Source organism: Aythya ferina (assembly GCF_964211825.1).
Source record: "Aythya ferina genome assembly, chromosome: 24".
NCBI classification, from domain to species: domain Eukaryota; kingdom Metazoa; phylum Chordata; class Aves; order Anseriformes; family Anatidae; genus Aythya; species Aythya ferina.
The window spans coordinates 16,567-37,856 of record NC_140322.1 but is presented as its reverse complement, the minus strand read 5'-3'; the positions used below and the strand labels follow the sequence as shown (position 1 = coordinate 37,856).

General features: G+C 47.3%; 2 protein-coding genes and 1 long non-coding RNA gene across 8 annotated transcripts in view; 2 read left to right on the top strand and 1 right to left on the bottom strand.

Annotated features, from left to right (window-relative positions):
• Positions 1 to 1,415, top strand: part of MAN1C1 (mannosidase alpha class 1C member 1) — a 36,803-nt gene extending 35,388 nt beyond the window's left edge. For all 3 annotated transcript variants that reach the window (XM_084496963.1, XM_084496964.1, XM_084496965.1), the window contains one exon: positions 605 to 1,415. In XM_084496963.1, coding sequence (XP_084353089.1) covers positions 605 to 728 — 124 coding nt within the window. In that variant the 3' untranslated portion in view covers positions 729 to 1,415. The remainder of the gene's footprint in view (positions 1 to 604) is intronic.
• LOC311423234 lies at positions 1,061 to 4,386 on the bottom strand. The gene is made up of 2 exons (XR_014685610.1): positions 3,534 to 4,386; positions 1,061 to 2,100 (listed from the first exon to the last, which is right to left on the bottom strand). It is a non-coding gene; the product is annotated as an uncharacterized lncRNA (long non-coding RNA).
• Positions 3,087 to 21,211, top strand: SELENON (selenoprotein N). 4 transcript variants are annotated; one of them, XM_084496971.1, is made up of 12 exons: positions 3,087 to 3,250; positions 7,930 to 8,047; positions 8,859 to 8,989; positions 9,462 to 9,674; positions 10,552 to 10,676; positions 11,483 to 11,620; positions 12,340 to 12,421; positions 13,414 to 13,602; positions 14,878 to 14,983; positions 15,823 to 15,935; positions 16,608 to 16,709; positions 17,906 to 21,211. In XM_084496971.1, exons 1-12 carry the CDS (start codon positions 3,143 to 3,145, stop codon positions 18,074 to 18,076), a joined length of 1,596 nt encoding a protein of 531 aa, XP_084353097.1. In that variant the 5' UTR covers positions 3,087 to 3,142; the 3' UTR covers positions 18,077 to 21,211. The 4 variants fall into 4 exon arrangements, with proteins under 4 accessions (XP_084353097.1, XP_084353099.1, XP_084353098.1 ...); XM_084496972.1 differs by having other exon boundaries at positions 3,093 to 3,250; positions 8,859 to 8,947; XM_084496974.1 differs by lacking the exon at positions 7,930 to 8,047 and having other exon boundaries at positions 3,132 to 3,250.
• The last annotated feature ends 79 nt before the right edge of the window (positions 21,212 to 21,290 follow it).

Sequence of the window (21,290 nt, the reverse complement as noted above, 5' to 3'; positions counted from 1 at the left end):
CATAATTCCTGCAAGATCAACACTTTTGTCTGCATGATAAGTCTCTATTGATAAAAGCCTTTTATCCTCTGTGGGGAAAATTGGGAAAGGATGTGGAAGCTTTGGTAACTTCCTTCTGTAGAACCACTGCTGCCATAGGGTGTCTCCAGGTTTCTTCTCATGTGCTGGGTTTAAAAGACTCTTCTGTGATCCAGAGTCCCTCTAAATAAATGGGAGGCTTATTTAGGTCTGATCGTTTAAGTGATAGCTGTCCCCTCTGCCAGGTTAATGCCCTGCACAAAGAGGAGGCATGACTATGATTTGAATTTGCTGCCCCTTGGTGTAGATTTTCTTTTGCTAGTAGCTTGAGCTAATGTTGGGTGGCTGAGCACAGATGCTCATCCCATTTTGTTGCACTTGCCCCAGGGGTGGTAACTCCCAGCAAGAGAGTGAGGCAGGCAGGCAGGAAACCTGTCACCATAAACCATGGCAGCTGAGGCCAGTGGTGGCCCCATCACAGTCCTGCTTGCAGTGCTTTCTTGTACATGCTTGGAGTCCCACTTGGGCTTCTTTAATCTCCCTTTTGTCCGTCTTCTTCCCTCCCACCCCTGCCTTATGGCTCCAGGTACCTCTATCTTCTGTTCTGTGAAGATGATGTGCTGTCCCTGGACGACTGGGTGTTCAACACAGAGGCTCACCCCCTGCCAGTCAACCACACAAACTTTAAAACTAAAGCAAGTGTGCAGTAGTGAGGCCATTGCCCAGCACCCTGCTTCTACAGCATCAGCAGGTTACTGCATTTCCTTTCCATTAAAGGAATTTGTGTTGTTCCTAAAATGTTATTTTGGGGCACTAGTCCAATTCCGGACAGTATTATATTGGGAAGCTGAAACCGTGACATAAGCACCTTATTTTCCTCTGTGAGGAGCATTATTAGACTGATAAAGAGATGTTTATTCTGGGCCATACTGTACACAGTTCATAGACATTCCTTTATACAGAGAATTTATATGAAATCCACAGACTTTGCTTTATAGTGGCCAAAGGACTGGAAGTTTGCCATAAAATAGACTTCCCCACAACACACACACACCTCCTTTCATTCTTCTTTTTCATTTTTTCCTTTTATATACTGTTGGATTTATCACCTTTCTAATTAACAGTTTTCAATATACTGTGCTTTCTAGGTGGTGTCAAAATTGTAACTAAATCAAAACCTGTCAGTAAATTTCTTGATCCTAATGTATTTTTATATATTTTTTCTGTGCTCTTAAAACACATTTACCACACATCATATCTCATTTAACTTTCCCTTAGTGTTTTTGTGTTTTTCTACTTTTATTTGGAACTAAATGTTATGAGTCACTTGTAATACTTTCACTGCTGTAATAGTCAAATCTGTGAAAGAGAATAAAAGTCTTGTAAAATAAAAAGCATTTATGGGTTGAGCCTGCTTTAAAGCCATCTGTCAAAGACCTGTTACATCATGCTTGGAATATCTAGGTGACAATACTGGATTATTTCAGGAATATTTCACAATGTATGTTGATTTCCAGCATAGCCTACTTGTATGGATAGCAATTCCCACCTGCACCAGCTCTTTTAAATCATTTGTTCACTGTCCGGTACGGATTAGCAGGAGTACTATTAAATGTCTTATTTTCTAGCAAAAACTAAATCATCCCCAGATAAGTTTGCTCTTTCATATACATTGTTTCTGGAATAAAGTAACAGGAGAAAAAGAAAGGAAAAAAATGATGCCAGATTCTTCCATGTGTCCTGGTACTGAATTAGCTTTTTACCCTGTGTGTCCTTGGTATGTGACTCTGGGCAGGGTAACTGTGCAGAGATATTCAGACATCACTCTTGTTCTGACCCTGGTAGTTGTAGAGTACTTGCTTAGCAGTACTGCTTAGCAGTTCTTGCAACTGGGGATGGATCTTGGATTGTTGCTCCCACCAGCCTTTTTTCTGGTCATTGCAAAGCTGCATGGTCTTTGGTAACAGAATATTTTTCTCCATTCTTGTGACACTCTTGATAATTGGTTCAGTCAGCACTTAGGGAAGAAGAAATTGCTTGAAGCAAGTTGTGGGAACAAAAAATGTGTTTCTAAATTCATGCCTGTGTAATTCCCAAAGAGAAATAATGTTGTTAGATATGGACTTAGCATTATTCAAAGAATAAAGATAGGGGATGGAATGCTTAGCATAGAGGAATGGTTATTGGTAAATAAACGTTTTGCAGCAGTGAAAAGGTAAGGTGAGGAGAGGAAAAAGGAAAGGAAAGGAAAGGAAAGGAAAGGAAAGGAAAGGAAAGGAAAGGAAAGGAAAGGAAAGGAAAGGAAAGGAAAGGAAAGGAAAGGAAAGGAAAGGAAAGGAAAGGAAAGGAAAGGAAAGGAAAGGAAAGGAAAAAATAAACAACAACAACAACAACAACAAAAAACAGTTGTAAATTTTCCTGAGCAATGGAAGGATTTCAGTGTAGTTGCATGTAAGTACAAGAAGGAGACCGAGTTAAGGGGAAAAGATTAAAACGGCTGTATTTGTATCTCTCTTGGCCATGCCACTGCTAAGGAGCAATGTGGCAACCCCACCGAAGAACCTGAAGAGCACAAAGAACAGTTTAATGCTGTTGTAAAGGTCTGTGACCAGCATGATGGCAGAAATGGCACACAGATGGCTGGCATGCAGGAACGATTGCAGGGATCATTGCAGGATGGCAGCACAATGTCTACTTCCAGATTGCTGGGGAGCACTGAAGCCCCCCAGGCTACCTAAGAAGATGGATACAGCTCTTTTTGGCTATATACCGAGACCACTTTGGCTATATACCAAAGACCACTTTTGAAATTGCTTGGTGTGTGTATGGGAAACATACCACTCTCCGATAATTAAAAACAAAACTACGGAGAGAAATGAGACTGCAGCAGAGGACGGTGAGCAATCTACTCTAAGAGTCCGCATAGCTGATAAACTGCAGCAAATTTAAAGCAAAAACGTAGTTTTTCCTCCGAGGCGTACCAAAGCCTCCTCCCCCGCCCGGCCAGGCCGCCTGGCGCGCAGGCCTTCACCCGGCCCCGGCCCCCCCTTCGCCGGCGCCGCCCGCCTGACGCCTCCCCCGGGCCGCGGGGCCATGGCGGCGCGGCGGCGCTGAGGGTGGCGGCATGGCGGGGCCCGGGGCGGTTTCTTCGCGGCTGGCGCTAGCCCTCGCCGCCTTGGCCGCACTGGCCGCCGTCAAGTACTACCGGGACGCCGAAGCCGCCCGGCAGCAGGTACCGAGAAGATGAGGGCTCGGGGGGGGGGCGCCTGTAGCCGCGCAGCCCCTGACGGAGGAGGGTGCGTGCGGAAATGGCGGGAGGAGCCGGCGGTGGCGGTCGCCGCAGGGCTGTCGGGACGGCAGGGGTGAGGGGACGGCGGGCCTTGAGGTGGCGGCTGGGGTGGAGGTGGTCATCTCTGGCCTGAGGTGAGCGCGGAGCTTTGGTAGCCAAAAGCCGTCAGTGGCTGCGGGGCATGAGGTGGCTGTGGGTGAGGTGACCGTAGAGCTGCGGTGCTCACCGTACGCGGCCGGCTGGAGGTTCTGTAGAGCAGGCTGAGGTGTTTTGGAGCAGTGGCGGGCACCGGCCTCGAAGTCATCGCTGGGATTGTGTCGGCCACTGCCAGGCTGCAATGGATGCAGAGTTGTGATCGCCACCAGGCACTGATGGTGACCGCAGATCTGTGGTGACCACCGGGCTGGGGATGGCCGCTGTTGGGCTTGAGGTGGCTGCAAAAGGCTGAGGTAACCGCCAGACACCGGTGACCATCACACAGCCCGGTGCGGGACACAAGCACCTCCCAGTGAACTCCGTGATGGCAGAGCTTTACTGCCAGCCTCACGGGTTTGAGCTGTGCCTAGCCATGGTGCTTAGGGTTTGCCCTGAGGACTGTTTCTAACTCAGTCATTGTGTCTGGCTGGGCCTCTGCCTCCTCCCCTATCTGCTTTGAGTCCAGTGGCCCCAGCCAGAAGAGGGAGGGACAAGCAAGAGCCTCAGACCCGCAGCCCTCTTCTTGACATAATGCTTTACACCTCCTCACATGGCCTCTAAAGATGTCTTTTCTTGCTACTTTATTTCCTTTAAAAAGGGCCCCAAATGCTCAGATTTTTTTTTCATACTAAAAATGCAGCTTTTATGTGCCTTGAATGACTTTGTCAGTGGAAGTAGCAAAAGAATAGAGAATGGGAGCTGAAAAATGCAATTTTATATCTTTAAATTTGGCTTCTTGATATTGTTTCTGATTATAATTTTTATAATTCAGTTGACTTGCATTAAAATGCAGGCTTTGGTATTTCTATAAATAAAAAAACAAGTGTTTTTAAAGTGACAGGGCACTGCTGGAGATAGGAACAAAATGTGAACAGTCCAAGGTGTTTATTATTTTCCATTTAGATGAGCAACCCACGGGCAGGTGGGAGAAGAATACTCTTTGTGAACACCATAGCTCTCTTCCTCTACAAAATGACCAAGAAAGCTGTACTTTGTGAGTATGAAAATGAATTTGCGAAGGGAGTGATCCTGCAGAGCTGATACAGTGTGACAGTACTTTCTGGGGCACAGCTTTCTCTGCTTTAGCTGGCTCCTTAAAGGGATGCGTTGTTTGGTGGAGACAGGAGGCCTGTAGGGCTGCTGTATTCAGCTAGCTGCTGGTGTTCATGAGATATGCTCATGCATGCACAGCCATAAGTCGCCTGATCACAAAGCTACTGTCTGTCACTCTGACCAGTTGTGGTCATCGGAATAATTTTCTGGTAGTTCTGCGGCTGATGTTTTTTCATTGCTTAACCAATGTGAAAAGTGGAGGCTCAGAGGACTGGAGAATGCTCTCAGTTCTTACCTGTAGATTGAGTTTTGGATGATAATGTCCAACAGTAGGCACCCATATTCCTTCCTTCATATTCTGCTATTTTAGATGCACTCAGAGAGCATAACTGCTTCTCATTCTGCCTTCAGCCCTCTTAAGCAAACAATCATGTCTTTTTCCCAATACTACAGCAGCAGGTGGTCTAACCAGCCAAAAACTTGGTCACTCATTTGCCTTCCATCCCTTGAGGTCTGTGTCTGTGAAGTACAAAAGAAGAGACACTCTGAAAGATTCATAATTCTAACATGCTGTGGAGAGGACTAGGAAGTGGACTGTCTCCTCAGAGGCTACTATGCATCTAGGTCGTCCTCCTGTGCAGAGCATGATGTCATTTTGCAATGCCTGTGCAATTCCCTGTACTGTGTGCTTGCTCCCAGAGAGTGAGCGATCACATGGGCCCTTGCAAGATTAGTGCAGTATGTGCTATGCCCAAGCAAGCTCTGGAGCAGAGAAATATACTGAAGCCTGGCCCAATGGTTTGTGACATGACTCTGGCGTCTGGCTGTCAGTTAACAGGACAGTTGTTCAGGAAAATGTTGCTACTGATTTATACGGCCAAGTATGTTTGTCCCCGTTTGTTGGGGTTATAGAGGCAGAGTTATGTCCCCAGGAATGTGGGGATTCTTGAGTGGTTTGCTCCTGTATGTAGATAAATAACTATCTTGTTCCTTCATTCATTTTTTCAGCTGTGTAGTTCCTGTGTACTCCTCTATGTTCCATGTTTTGGATCCTTGTCTTTCTTCAGTTGTGTCTGGGTCCATATTTCTAGTTTATGCTCCAGGCTCTTTATTTTTGCCTCTCAGTCCTGAAATTACCTTGGAAGGCTTTTAAGTGCTTCTGTTGCTGCAGTTGGCTTCCAGGCTGCATTAGTTCTGCTTCAGGCTGGCAGGCAACAGATGGAAAATAAACTAGTTCAGGAGCTCTGGGGATGGTAACAGTGCTGCAGGCAATAGAGAAAAAAACACAGTGAAAGAGCAGACTACAGAGTATTTGTCCTTGCAGCTTTAGGCTTTTACTTGGGTGACAGGGGAAGCTGTCCCAAAATGATAGATCACAGGGGATCTGCTGTAGGCTGGCTGGAAGTGATGTGAATTGTCTGGCTTCCCAGTGTGGAGCTTTCTCATTCTGCCTGCAGGTTGTCCTTTTGCCTTCAGTGCTGTCAGTTCTGCAGACTGGAAATGACCAGAATAATTTAGTCTTTCAGGAAATGTTCCAAGTGAGACATTGCGTTTCAGTGCACATCGGTGCTGTTTTCCATTGGAGAATCTCCACATGGGTTTTGCAGGCTGTCCCGCTAAGTATTACTGAGGGAGAAACTGAGGCACAGGGTGGCTGGGATTATGTAGGGTTTCTGGAGAAGGTGGTTTGAATTGTGGCTCCAAGTGTATGACAGAATGAGTAGGCAGTAGTCCCTGTGGAGCAAGGGGTCAAAATGCTCAGTGCAGTCCTGACACTGGAGACTTGGATGGCTACCTGCTGCAGCAGGACAGTTGTGCACACTACAACTGGTATGGATCTCGGCCTGAGTTTGTTACTTTTTGCAGAAGTACAAGGCTTCAATTGACTTCCTTGGTGTTTTTGTGATGTGACTAGTCACATATTTGACTGACGTTGTTTCACTATGCATTAGCTAATTACAGAAATCAGGATCTCCTGGTTGTCGTGGTTCCGCTCGAGTGGGCAGCCGAGCTCCACCACAGCCACTCTCTTACTTCCCCTCCTCAAAGAGGAATGGGGAGAAAATATGATGAAAAGGGCTCAAAGGTTGAGATAAGGACAAGAAGATCACGCAGTAATTATTGTAACAGGCAAAACAGACTCACCATAGGGAGACAGTAAGATTTATTGCTTATTACTAACAAGCTAGATAAGTGAAAAACAATGGAAAGAAACCAAAAGCACCTTCCTCCCTCATCCACCCTCTTCTACCTCCTCCCCCTGAGCGGCACAGGGGAACGGGGGAATGGGGGTTATTGTCAGTCTACAGCACTTCTCTGCCGCCCCTTCTCGGTCACTCTCGTCCCCTGTGCTGTGGGGTCCCACCCACGGGATGCAGTCCTTGATGAACTGATCTGGCGTGGGCTTCCCACAGGCAGCAGCTCTTCCAGAACTGCTCCAGATATGGGTCCGTACCACAGGGTCCATCCCTCAGGAGAAAACTGCTCCAACCTGGCTCCCCTACGGGCAGCAGCTCCTGCCAGGTCACCTGCTCCTGCGTGGGCTCCTCTCCACGGGCTACAGGTCCGGCCCGGAATCTGCTCCGGCAGGGGTCTTCCACTGGCGGCAGCCTCCGTCGATGCAGGACCACCTGCTCCACCGTGGTCTCCTCCACGGGCTGCAGTGTGGAACCCTGCTCCACCGTGGTACTCCATGGGCTGCAAGGGGACATCCTGCTTCACCATGGTCCTCACCACAGGCCGCAGGAGACATCTTCTCTGGCACTTGGAGCACCTCTCCGCCTCCTTATGCACTGACCTTGGCGCCTGCAAGGCCGTTCCTCACTCCTCTCACTCTCCCATCTGCTGTGTGGCGCAGCGTTTTTTTTCCCTGTCTTAAATATGCTCTCACAGAGGCGCAAAACAACATTGCTTATTGGCTCGGCTCTGGTCAGCAGTGGGGCCCTTACCAAACATGGGGCAGCTTCTAGATCCTTCTCACAGAAACCACCCCAATGGCCCCCTGCTACCAAAACCTTGCCACGTAAACCCACTACACTGGTGCCCTATTCATGGTGAATATTCATGGTTTTTGGAGTGCCTTATAAAAGTTGGAAATTTTTCTGACAATAGACTTTTTCATTTGACTCTGAGCGACTCATTCAATTTGAATTACTTAGCCAGATGTAGTTTTAACGTGCTGATGCCAGTTATTCCTGGGCACTGATCCTTACTGTAAATAGCACAAAATCCTGCCAGAGGGCATTAATCCTTCGATTTGATCACTGTGCTTCTGTGCTGGAAAGAATGCAAGTGAACTCTGAAGCTGAGAGGGGTCAATGATTTTCTGTGAGAGGTAGGAGTGAAATCTCACTTGTCTCTTCTTCCCAAATTAGGAGCTGGCACTGAAGTCTTTGGGAAGTGAGGGACTGTTTCTCTTTTCTTCTCTGGACACAAACAATGATCTGTACCTCAGTCCAGAAGAATTCAAGCCAATAGCTGAGAAGCTGACGGGTAGGTTTCTACCTTGCAGAATTCTCTCTGCATAGATGGAGAAAAAGCCAAAGATAATGTCCTCAGCAATTTCTCTTGATGTCTTTACTTTTTTTCTGTGTGCTGTTTTGGGTCTTATTTACATGAAAAGAGGCTGGTAATGCTTTACATATATTTGAAGAGCCTTAAGCAGTAAACATCACTTTCACAAAGTTCAGTTTTTATAAGACTAAGGGTTCCATTGCTGGACTTCGCAAAGTATGTAAGTTACTTTGTCTAGAGTTTACAGAGGATTTGGGATGCGTGAATGCAACAAATAAAGCTCAGTCCAGTCTAGGCCAACATTATTAGTGAGTCTTATTTCATTCATATGCTTCTCTGGCTATAGCAGTCTCTCAGATAGCAATTGTGAGAGATCATGCTTGGAGACTGTAGCAAATGTCTCTTGGTGGTGCCAAACAGGAAATGTGGTTATGGTAATGTACAGGAGAATTTACAGTACAATTGTAATACAGAGAGTTGTTTGCTTGTGCTGTAATGAATTGGTTAAAGCATGTGTGTCCTCTCGTAGGTGATATAAGAGTGCTTAACTGAGCCATGGGGGTTTGCAGTGTCATCCCCTGAAAAAAGGGCTCCCCTTCAATTCACGTAGCAGAAGCCAGTCTCTGGAGAGGGTTTGAGTTCTGATGGGTGTTCCCTTGCATACAGCATGGTAACAGCTGGGAAGTTCCCAGTGCTCCTGTTTTAGCCAGGAAAAAATGTATAATCATTCAGATGTCTGAAGAGAGGAGGAAGTTGAAAGAGCTGCTTAAATTCCTGTCTCTTTGTCTAGGGGTTACTCCCATCTCAGAATTTGAAGAGGAAGAGACGCCTGATCCAACTGGGGAGACATTGTCCATTGTGGCTAAATTCCAGCCTCTGGTAATGGAAACGATGACAAAGAGCAAAGATGGTTTCTTGGGAGTACGTATCATGCAGGACATGTGTGGCCAGAAATTCCAGTATAAACACATCCTATGGGCTGGTGTGATAATCATGAATAAGTATGAGCGAGGTGGTCTGGCTCCGGGCAGTAGTACTTGATTTGACCGACAAACTCACTGCTTTCTTCATCATTGCCTTGTTTTCAGTGCATGCAGCACTCAGTCCCAATTAATACGCCCTTCCTGGGAAGCTTGAAGCGGACATTAGAGGTGGTTTTCCTGGAACGAAGTCCAAAAGCAGTGGTGTTATTTGGCCTGTTCCACTGTCTCCCATTTCCTGTTGCTCACATAACTGAAAGTTGACAGAACTATTTGGATGTGTTTGGGGTGGTGGGAAGAATTTAAACATGATTATTTTTTCCCCCTGTCCTCCAAAGCATAATTATATCCATCAGCATTGCTGCATGTTTGAGGAGTCTGGTCTAGGCTCTGATGCTATCTTTTGTTAACAGATTTCTCATGTCGCTCTGTCTGGGCTGAGGAATTGGACTGCTCCTGCAGCCCATAAGAGTGTAATGCTTGCCAAACAGTTTAAAGCCTTTCTTCCTCCAAAGAATAAAGTTGATCTTGGGGATCCATGGTGGATAATACCTAGTGAATTGAACATCTTCACCGGGTATCTTTCCAACAACAGATTTTACCCTCCGCCTCCCAAGGGCAAAGAGGTGAGATATTTCTATATATCTGAGAGGTGGCTTTTGTATAAATGTGTACTGCCTTATGGCCCAGATTAACTGCTTGGACAAGGCTGTTGCACTATGTCTCCATGGACTTTCAAAGGCAGCTAAAAGGCTGCAACATACAGCCAGAAGCACTGTCTTCTAAATCAGAGGTAAAAACTGAGAGCAGGCAAAAGCTCTGTGTGTCTGTCATAGACAGATGAGCTGAGCAGAGTAACTTCATCTTGCTTTAAGAGTTTGGGTCCTTAGGCTAGCCTTTCCTCAATGGGGCTGGGGGGGGGGAGTGGGCAGGCGGGCCGGGGGAAACGGTCATTCAGAAAGCACTTGAATGAGGTGATTGTATTTTGCAGAACAGTTGCTTTTTGCCACCCTGGAGGTAAGATATTTCATTGACAACTGAAGTGACATGTATACATAGTTTGTAAAGCCAGGTGTTTATGTCGCATTCACCTGGGGTGCCCAGATAGGTGTTTGTGATCACATAATTTATATACTTTCAGATTCTGGTGTGTTTATTGATTGCATACCCACTCTTTGAAAGTCTTAAGTAGTGTTGTTGGATACAGCCCCATAGATCAGTTTACCATGCTCAGACATTCACCTGACTGGGAGGATGGAAACTTGGAACAAGGGGAATAGCATAAAAAACATGGAGGATGGATTTATTTTAAAGCCAGTCTCTAGTTTTATCTCCTTACTTTGTGACTAGGCAAGTCTCCGAGCTGATTTTTAAGCCATGGCAATTTTCTCGTCTTCCTGATCTGGCAGGTAGTTATGGTAGTTATTTTGGAGCTGCATCTGACCTGTGATCTGCACTAGGGAAACCATTCTCATTTTTGTTCTCTAACAATTCTTTCCCTAGATCACAATCCACAGACTTCTGAGCATGTTCCACCCACGCCCCTTTGTAAAAACCCGCTTTGCTCCCCAGGGATCTGTGGCCTGTATCCAAGCCATCAGCACCTTCTACTATGCCATAGCATTCAGGTAAGGCCATGGGTCCAGGTTGTTAGAGGTGTTGGGTAGACCTCTTATTTTGTACCATATCTCAGGGGAGTGGAGAAGGCTGCTGTGATCCAATGCCGTAGTACTGGATCTGCAGTCATGTTCCCAGACAAGACAGATGTGCCCTGGCTAGGAGGGAGGTAAAGCAATTCTAGGAGGAGGGTGGTACCCAGTCAGCTCTTGCCCATGTGTGATGCTTTGCTGATGCCCACAGGAGGCGCCCATGATCCCAGTGGCACTGAGTCCCTGGTGAAGCAGGGACTGTTGCCTGGGCCCAGGGCAGCAGCCATCCTCTGTCACCCTTGACTTAGAAATGACCCTTGTTGAACAGAGAGAGCCTGATTATCAAAGGAACTTGCTAGATTTTGTTTAATCATGGGATAGAGTGTTTCTCCAAGGCAGGGGGGAAGATTCTGTGAAATTGTTCTCATGTTTTGTTGTGATTGTTGAACACAATTTTATTTGCCCGATCAGGATGGAAGGGAGGCTGAGGGAGCTCTAGTCTGTTCCTGTGTTTCAAGGACTGATAATGTAATTCATCCTTCCTGGATGTGCGCTTACTGCCCACTTCCAAAAGGCATCAGTACCAGAAACTCTGCTGATCCAGGGAATCTGCTCCAGTCTTTTACCTGTTTATTGTGTGACATTAAAAGGTTTTTGAACTAAACCTCTCTCCCCTATTAGCTTTGTAAGTCTGGTGCCTGGAGATCATTTCTCCCTGCTATCATTTGCAGTACGTGATTCTTTCTCTCCTGGCACTGGAGCTCATGGCTCCCTTCTAATTTCAGGATCCACGCTGAGTTCCAGCTGAATGAGCCACCAGACTTCCCCTTCTGGTTTTCTCCAGGCCAGTTCACAGGACACATCATCCTCTCCAAGGATTCTTCCCATGTCCGAGAGTTTAAGCTCTTTGTCCCTAACAACAGGTACAGCTGTTTCTCCCTTTTCTATGTGCTGAACAGACTTGAGGACAGTTATAAATGAAACCCAGTGGAATCCCTAGTGATTTTAGTGTCTGTCTGAAAACACTGAAGTTCGCCAAAGTCTGATGCTCATGCTTCAAAATATTTTTGCTTGTCATTTCACAGGTTAATGTTTTGTGTGCGTAGCTTCATGCCGGCTCATTCCTGCTCTCTGGCAAGCAGCTGGAAGTATTTTAGGGGAAAGAAGCCTGAAATCGCTTTGCCTGTGATGGCTGGAGTGAAAATTCTGACATTATCCTGGTGACTCAGTCCTTATGGCTCTGTCAGCGTGTTTGTTAGAGCAAGCAGACACTTATGGCTCTGCCAGAACTCCTTGCCAAAAGCCTTTTGCCTCCAAAAAAAAAAAAAGACAATTTTAAAAGTTCAGCAGGATCAGAATGTGCAAGTTAAGTGTTGTCAGGAAAGGGTGTGCAAATATACTTCTCTCTTCCCTTAGTTTGACAGTACTCAAAGGTATGAATGCATTTGCCCAGAAGGTCTGGTAGGTGCCTGGACCCTGAGCTAACAGGGATCTAGTGTTGCTAGTCTTGTGCAGGGAACACTGCGATCTCCAAGGACCTAGAGATTCTGGGCCTCAGTGCTGACCCTACAAGAGGAGCATTGGGGTTTTCTATACACAGCTTTAGTATTGGGTGACTGAACATATTGGGTTCACCTTGCAGGTCCCTGAACGTTGATATGGAGTGGCTGTATGGGGCGAGTGAAAGCAGCAACATGGAAGTGGATATAGGTTACCTGCCTCAGGTCTGTAGCCACAGTCAGTCTTCTGTATGCATGCAGTATCTTGGCAGGAACTCATGCTGCCGTGCACCTGAGCTGTATAACTTCAATTATCCCTGCTCTTCAGAGTTTTCTGTTCAACACTCCAATATAATGTTATAATAATCTCAGGTGATCTGTGTATGTCTTCCACAGTAATGTGGCTTAGTACTGGCAGCTTTTATGACCTGCCCTGGGTTGAATCTTAAGCTCCTGGAGTCATGCGACTTCTTTCCATTTAAAAAGTTGTCTGCCAGGCATGGGGGAAGATGGAACTAAACCCAGGCTGTGAGCCCAGAGGGGGGTGTATGAACAATGGTGTATCTGGATTTAGAAACTGCATGAAGATATTTGGTGGTAATCCCAGCTGTTGGGACAGGAAACATAAGTTAGAATTGTGAATGGCTGAATTGAATTGAACCATTTTCTCCTAATCTAGATCAATGTTACTTTTTAGTTAGCAAAAGTCATGAAAACAAACTTAAAAAATAATTTCTGTTGTACCTGAGCTCTAAGCTACAGGGAAGCTCCTGAACAGCTTCCCCGAACAGCACCCTCTCAGGCTAGCCATGGGCTGTATAAGGGTTTTGTTGATGGTATGAATGAGACTAGCCCTGCAGATCCCAATTATTTTAAAGAGTTGGCGTCCCACAGTCAAAAATCTCCTCTGGGAAGATGGCAATGTGGAATGAAGAAGTCTTATGCATTTACAACTTAGCAAGCAGAGACAGACGATAATTGAAGGAAATGAAGGTGCTTTCCTGTTAATCCCCAATAATAAAACACATCTGCAACCATTTAAGTGCAGCTCCAGGAGACTAGAGAATATAGAGACTGGAGACTAGAGAAGATAGATCCAGCTCTATCTTCATTAGAAGCTGTACAGTTTTAATTTGTATCTTCATCCTGTTCTGGAGTACAGAATAAACAGGAGTGGGATATCCACTGTTTCTAACTCTGAGCTTTTTCTCCTGCAGATGGAGCTGGAATCCACAGGGCCATCAGTTCCCTCTGTGATCTATGATGAAAATGGAAATGTCATTGACAGCAGAGATCCCTCAGGGGAGCCTATTCAGTTTGTTTTCGAAGAGATAACCTGGCAGCAGGAAATCCCCTGGATAGAGGCAGCCCAGAAGCTGGAAGTGGCCATGTATCCATTTAAGAAGGTGAGGAAGGGGCTGTACTCTTCCTTGAAATGTTTAATTAGGGTGGATCATTTTTACTGAGCTGGCCAGTCCACCTTGAGGACGAGCAGAAGCTAGAGGCCGTAAACTGATCAACATTTAGAGTAGTGTGAAGGGTGTCAGAGCTCAATGTGTGCCTCCCAGGCACTGCTTGTGTGGCTTGATGGGCCTCCAGTTTTTAGGTGAGGAAGAACAGCAGCTTTGAAGGGGTTGCACAGCAGCACAGGCAGGAACAAGGCCTAGATGTCATGTGCCCCAGACTTGTATTGTAAATGTAGGCTCATCCTTCCTTCCTCTTATCAGTAGCCACTAATGCTGCTTCTGTGTGAGGCAGGTAATTGCACAGCTTTTGAACTTGTTTTTCTCTGGCATTGCTTTTGCAAATTTCAGCTGCTTTTGGATCAAGTTTTCCTTATCAGCAGGAAACACACAATCCGCCTGTGCTGCTGCATCCTGCAGTGAGACACAAATTAATAGCATTAGGTGACCTAAACAGTTTAACATATCAGTAGCCTGTGAAGCAATGGCAACTGCCTGTCACTGTTTCCTTGGCTAAAGGAGTATTTCAATGGCTGCCTCCTTGTGCTTGAGCTTACAAATGTCCCTTTGTGCTGCCAAGATGTTAATAAAGTTCCCTTCATTTGAGTAATTGAAACAATCTCAGTGCACGGTCCCTCACAGACAGTTTTTAGGCTGTTTCAGTGAGGTTTTGTAGTAAATATGTGAAGTCCAGATTTCACAGGCTACTGAGGTGCATTTGCAGACAGCCTGCCTGCGATTGTGCAGATGCTGCCTGCAGTGTGTAAATCTGGGACTCTGTGGGTGCCAGTAACATCCCACCTTGCTGTTAGGAGCTCACTGGCTGTTCGTCAGGCCTGAGGGTAACTTTAGCTTCCTGAACATTTCCCAAAGTAAAGGCCCTGTGTCACATGGCAACACAGTTAATGCTTCAGACTTACCATCTGCTATGCTACATCCCACCTGAGCAGCAGTAACAAGAATACCAGCTGAAAGTGAGGGTGAGAAGAGATTGCTCCTGCCCAGGAAATGCCTGTCTGCCCCCTGTAGTCCCTGAAGTGAGGGAAGATGAAAGCTGCTCCTGGGGAGAGGGACAATTGTAATTTGCTTCGATCTACAGAAACTACTGCAGATCTGTGCATGTCACCTGTGGGATGTGGCAGGTCTGGTTCCTTCTGACCCCACTCATATGTGGGAGCTGTTCCGTGTCTATTTCTCAAGCTGTCTGTCTGCCTCCAGGTCTCATATTTTCCCTTCACACAAGCTTTTGAGAGAGCAAAAGCAGAAAAGAAGCTGGTGCACTCGATCCTGCTCTGGGGTGCCCTGGATGACCAGTCCTGCTGAGGTGAGGGACACTACCACAGTGGTTGGAGGAATGATGCACCTCATTCTGGATCTGAGAAGGGCTGGGTGTCAGGGAGCTGGTCAGGAGCCAGGGATAAAATAAATGTTGTATTACTTGTTTTGGGTGCCTGCACAGAAAAGGGCTGGAAGTGGGGAATTACTGATCAGAGCTTAGGTCCCCAGTGGCAGGATTAGGTCTGTTTTAGATAAGTCCTAGTCCAACACACTAATTCAAGTGACTTTGTTGAGGGTAAGCCGTGCATCTGGTCTTTCCTCTTTCTCTTCCCCTCTCAGTCTGCTAGGGTAGAGGCTGCATCTGTGGAGTAAAACGGACACTGCTCTCTGCTTTGTTGCTAACACCTGCACAGAAGAAGCCAGAGCCAGGGGTGGGATTGAAAATGTCCTGATGTGTAGCCATTCCCCAACGTGCCCAATAATTTGCATGCCACATTGGGCAGGAGTAATGGGTGGGAGAGGTGCGGATATCTTTAGTCTTATTTGCTCTGCTCAGTATGAAAAGCAAGAGGCACTCAGGGTAGATGTGCAGTGCCTGAGCCTTTCCAAAATGCACCAAACCAGTCAGCTTCAATAACAGGCTTGTTCTGCTCCTTGTGTTGTCTTTCAAGTGAATGGGGTCTGCTCTGGTGAGCCTTCTCTGCCAGCAGCACACACTGGAAGCAGCAAGCAATGGAAAACTGCCAGCAAAGGGGAAATTAGACAATATGCCAGGCTGGGGGCAGCTCACCAGCTGCTGCAGCAGCTCAAGCAGTGGTGTGAATCATGGCAATAGTCAGCTTGGGAGTCACTGCAAACTACTGTCTGCCTTTCTTTGTACGCCAGGTTCGGGGCGAACTCTCCGGGAGACTGTCCTGGAAAGTTCGCCCATCCTTGCCCTGCTGAATGAGAGCTTCATCAGCAGCTGGTCGCTGGTAAAGGAGCTGGAAGAGCTGCAGGTGAGTGCTGGAGCCACATCTGCCTTCTTTGTGTTTGGTGCTGGTGAACACAGTGCCAGGAGGTGCTGGCAGGAGGGGAGAGCTCACACCTGTACCAATGGGGGCTCCAAGCTCTCTGTGACCTAGCAACTGCAGTGGCAAAACAAACACTAGATGGAGGCAAGCTAAGAAAAAAGCACAGCGAACCCTTTCATTCCATCATGTTGCCCATATTAAAAAACAAACCAGATGCTTCACTGCCTTATCCCCATCCCAGGCTTTGTGCTATCAGCAAGCTGACTTCTCTGTACGCAAGGGAGCAACCAAAATAACACTGAGTCCTGATCCCCTGATTGCACCTTTCCCCTCTTGTGAGCCTGCCCCTAGGCCTATGCTGTCAGCTGGGGTCAGTTACAGAGCTGGAGACATTAGAAAAAGCTAGGGTTGGACTGTTCATGTGACTGGGAACTGCCAGTAATGGGATGATCTTATTTTGGGGGGAGAAAACCTACAGCTGAAATGTGAGGAGGGGAGGCTGGCTGAAAGGGACTACTAAAGCAGATCATGACAATAGAGACAGCTGTCATGGTGGCTTTTTGGGCTGCCCCCTCATCCCATGTTAGCTTTACCCCTTCCACTCCATTCTGCTCATTTTGGTGTATGTAAGAATATTTCTCTGGGTTCTCCTTACAGACCAACAGAGAGAACGAGTTCTACAGCAAGCTGGCTGACCTGCACCTTGAGAAATACAATTTCCCCGTGGAGATGATCATCTGCCTCCCAAATGGCACGGTGGTATGTTCATTACCCCTTCAGCTGGGCTTGGTTCTCCCCACCAGAATGTGCTTTCATCTGCAGAGCCTGAAGTGAGAGGTGTGCTACCTCTGCTGTTCTCTGGATCCTCTGACCTTTGTGGGGCTGTGCTTTGCTCTCAGGGATGCTGTGACAGACAGACAGCAGCAAGTACTCTACCAAGAAGTCTGATACACGTCTTTTTATTCTGAAACAGGACAACAACAGTAGGGGAGAAGAACAATAAAAAATGAACCACGTCTGCCTACATTTCCTCGTTGACCTTTGTTGGAGTTGGTGGCATTTGAAAAGCCATTGTAGCTTTTTTTCCTGCATCCATTGTCCCTTGTGTTAATGTTCCACTTAAATCTCTCCTTGGCAGCAGCTTCTAAATATGTTTACCTATATCTTGCTTCCCAGAGTTTTTCACAGCAGATCAGCCATTAGCAAGTCCACGCACTTTGGCTTTGCTGTGCTCCCCAGTGATCCTTTCTGCCTTGGATTTGGAGAATGACAATAGCTCCTGATGCTTCATGCTGTGGGGCTTTGCTGTGGGTCAGTGGCCTGGCTGCCTGCAGTGGAGGATCCTACCACTGCTAATTTGATTGTTCCCCACACTGCCCAGACCTTAGCTAGTAATACTTGCAGTGACTCCTTGCTGTCTCTTTAGTGGCTCTCCTCCAAACTAGGCTGTGGACCGGTGAGTGGCTTCTGCTCAGGAAGTTACAGCCTGTAAGGGTTTCTGTGGTCAGTGGCTACACATCCCCCTGTCCTTTATCCTTTGGGGAAATGGAAGGCACAGTGGCATTTTAAGCTCACACACTGGTTTTGCAGCTACGCTAGTCTGAGAACATGCGCCCCCTCAGTTAGCATAGATGGGCTACCACATCCCTAGCCCTTGATCAGAGCTGAGTTTTATGCCTGCATGAGTTTTTCCAAATCACCTTCATATTTTTCTTAACCTAAGTGAGGGCTCAGCACTTCGAGGGAGAAGAACAGACCATTGTCTTTCACACATCTTTCCCTAACTAAAATAGAAACCTGAGTCCTGGATGCTGAACTAGGATTTGCAAAATGTTTGAGATTCTTTAAGAGTTGCTACAGTATTGTCACCTGTGCCCTGGCAAGAAGCCAAGGCAGTAGATGAGGTATTGTGCTTGTCTTTAAAAACTCCTCTCCTCATCTGTTTTCTTTCCCAGATTCACCATATCAATGCCAACTACTTCTTGGATATTACTTCTATGAAGCCTGAAGATGTTGAAAGCAGCGTCTTTAGTTTCTCAAACAATTTTGATGACCCTTCTACTGCAACTTACCTCCAGTTTCTGAAGGAAGGACTGCAAAGAGCAAAATCATACCTGCAGACCTAAAAACAAAGGCACCTGCATGCCCCCGTGGAGATGGCCAAACACTTCAGACATCTATTTTGATTGCAGCAGTTCTTCCTCATCTTTATGCCACTGATTTTAAGATGCAGACTGCTCCAAGAGTGGTGTCTTCCATACCTTCTTGCCAGCAGCAGCAGCAGCTCCAAGCTGTCAGCTACTCTATGGCATGGATCCCAGTTCTTTGTGGTGACATTTATTGACAGCTATGACAACCAGTGCATAGTGGGACTGTAGCTGAAAATGTGTAGACATGGAAGTAGGAGGATCTAGCTGGAGGCTTGATCTCTGGAGTAGCCTCCTCCCAGCTCCCTGGATGCCTCAGACACCTATCCTGTGTGACATGGTGTGGGAGCTGTCTCATTTATACAGGTTCTTTGCATCTGATGAAGGTGGTGAGGTTGACACAGTGAAATTAGGAGTGGAGAACAGGGCTTCTGAGGTATGGTGTAGTTTAGAGATGTTAGTTGTGGATTAATTTGGGGATTAGGGACCAGAGCCTCTGCAAGTGAGCTCTACCTGTACAGTATGTGAGTGACAGGCTATGGACACCATAATGAGAAGTACTCCCATCCCATTCATACCAAGGCTACTCCCACCCTATCTGGTGTGAGAGCTTTATTCTTCCAGTGTCTCTTCAGTGGTGATGAAATACTCAGTCCATGCTTGCTCTGATTTTCTAAGTCCTACTGAATGATGAACCATGACGAAGTTCCCTTTGGGAAGGGAAGGTTCAGCATTATCCTGAGAGCATTAACTGCCTGAGAACAGAGCAGTTTTAAAGGCCAGGTGTATGAAGAAACTGTCAGGAAACTTTCCCAAATAAGCAGTTGTTTAACCAGAACGTAATTGTCCCTTTTCTGCAAACATCCTGAGCAGTCGTTCCTACCCCATACCAATGCCTGACTACACAGTGAGTGCAATTTGGGGAAGGAAGGGTTAAATGAAATTGAGTTTTTAAGCATATTCTAGTAAATAGGTGAGATTAAGCATCTTCAGTATATGGCTGCAAACAGCTATGGCTGTTGATGCTTTTTCTGCTCTCCGAAGCACAATTTTGTTGGACCAAATCAAAAGTGGTGGGAATGCCTTTTTTATTATTATTTTTAGGAAGGGGTAGAATCACAGAACAGTTTGTTCTGTGATTGGAAAGAAGCTTTGGAGGTCTTCTGGTCCAACCCCCCTGCTCAAGCAGGGGCGCCTGGAACAAGTTGCGCAGGACCATGTCCATTTGGCTTTTGAAGATCTGCAAGGAGGGAGACTCTACAACCTCTCTGGGCAGCTTATTCCAATGCTTTGTCACCTGCACAGAAAAAAAGTGCTTCCTGATGTTTAGACGGAACCTCTTTGTGTTCCAGTTTGTAGCTGTTGCCTCTTGTCCTGGCACTGGCACCACTGAAAAGACCCTGGTTCTGTCTTCTTGCACCCTCCCTTCAGCTGTTGATACACATTGATAAGGTTCCTCACGAACTTCCTCTTCTCCAGCCTGAACAGTCCCAGCTCTCTGTGCCTCCTTACAAGAGAGGTACGATGGTCTCTCTATTATCTTGGTAGCCCTCTGCTGTGTTCTTTGCAGTATGTCCAGGTTTCTCGTACTGGGGAGCCCAGAGCTGGACACAACCCCAGGTGTAGCCTCAACAGCGCTGGGTGGAGTGTAAAGGTCATCTCTCTTGACTTGTTGGCAATGTTTTGCCTAATGCAACCAAAACCAGTTAGCCTTCTTAACAGCAGAGGCAGTTGCTGACTCACGTTCAACTTGTCTTCCAGGGCTCCTAGGTTCTTTTCTGCAGAGCTGCTTTGCAGCGGGGTGGCCTCCAGCATGTACTGATGTCTGGCGTTGTTCCTCCCAACGTGCAGGACTTAACACTTTGCCTTGTTGAACTTCGTGAGATTCCTGTACCCTTTCCTCATCCTGCTCTAGCCCTTCTGTCTTCATCCATGGCTGCAGGCTGAGTTTAGATGGACGTTTGGATAAGCCAGGGTAGCTTTAGTAATTGCTCTAGTGAGATTAATTACCTGTGGGATTTTTTTTTAATTGACTTAATAACTATGCATTAGCTCTGCACTTTTACAGCACTCCAAGGGCCGTGTGGTAATTACAGGGTTGGGTTACAGACAGCACTTTTAGTGGTGGCTGTGGAAAGTGTCAAAGCTTCTAGGCAGCATTAGAGACCAAGCTCCTGTCATGCTGGCAGTCTCAGTCCCCTCTGTGTTCCTTCTGGGGACTTCAGTCCAAGCCAAGAGCAACACAGCAAACCAAGTGCTTACCTCCCTCCAGCTCCTTGGGAAGCACAGCTTTAGCCTAGATCCCCTCTCCTATCTTTTACAGGGCTTCGCGAGCTTGTTTTGTTTGCATCTTTTGCTAGTCCCACAGTCAATGGCTTCAGACTTCCAGGTGGTGTTTCTGAGTTGTGTGCTTGTGGAGAATTCATTCCATTTGCTTTCCTTCAAGTGGTTTTGCAGCAGAAGGGGTCAGAGAGGACAGGCAGTAGCTGAGCATTCAGGGGTTGTTATCTTCTCAAGGCATGGAAAATCAGTTGCAAGAGAGGTTCTGCAAAGCCAGGGAGTACCGGGTGGAGGAGGAACGGGCACCCTTCGCCCTCATGGTGCGGTTGCGCACAGGGTGGCAGGAATTGCCTGAATTGTGGCAGGAGCCCGGGCAGACAACCGCGGGCTGGAGCCGTCTGGGGCATCCTGGGTTCGGCTGTGTCCCCGTGTGAGCGCATTAACTACAAAACTGCCCCAGCTCATCAGCCTGGCACTGTCCACGTACTGCTGTGGGTGGACTCTGGACAGAAACTGTTGCCTGAGGCCTTCTTTTTAATGTGTGCCAAGCTTTTTCTTGCATTTGTAAACTTACTACGTTTTTTTCAGTAAGCTTGTAATACCTGGGCGGGGAGGGGGGGAGAGACGCTGCTTTTCCCGCTGCGCTGCGCCCTGTGACGCTCTGCTCCGAAACCCACGCGCGGCTCAGAGCCGATGTCCCGCAGCAGCGACGCGGGGGAAAGCAGCGCTGCTCCCCCTTCCCTGCCCCGCGCGGGGCGCGCTGGGCTCGGTGGTGGCCGTTGGCTGTAACGCGCTGCCCGCCGGGGCTGGAGCCGCACTAAAACCCGTCCCGCACCTCGGCCTCGCGCACTCCTTCCCCTCGGCGGGGGCGGGCGGGGGGCGGGGGCTCGGCCGCGGCGCATGCTGGGGCCCC

Coding starts and splice junctions, on each gene's coding strand:
- SELENON (XM_084496973.1), top strand. CDS start 3,143: ATGGCGGGGCCCGGGGCGGTTTCTTCGCGGCTGGCGCTAGCCCTCGCC. Junction 9,675..10,551: donor CGCCTCCCAAGGGCAAAGAG/GTGAGATATTTC, acceptor TTCTTTCCCTAG/ATCACAATCCACAGACTTCT. Junction 16,710..17,905: donor GCCTCCCAAATGGCACGGTG/GTATGTTCATTA, acceptor TTTCTTTCCCAG/ATTCACCATATCAATGCCAA.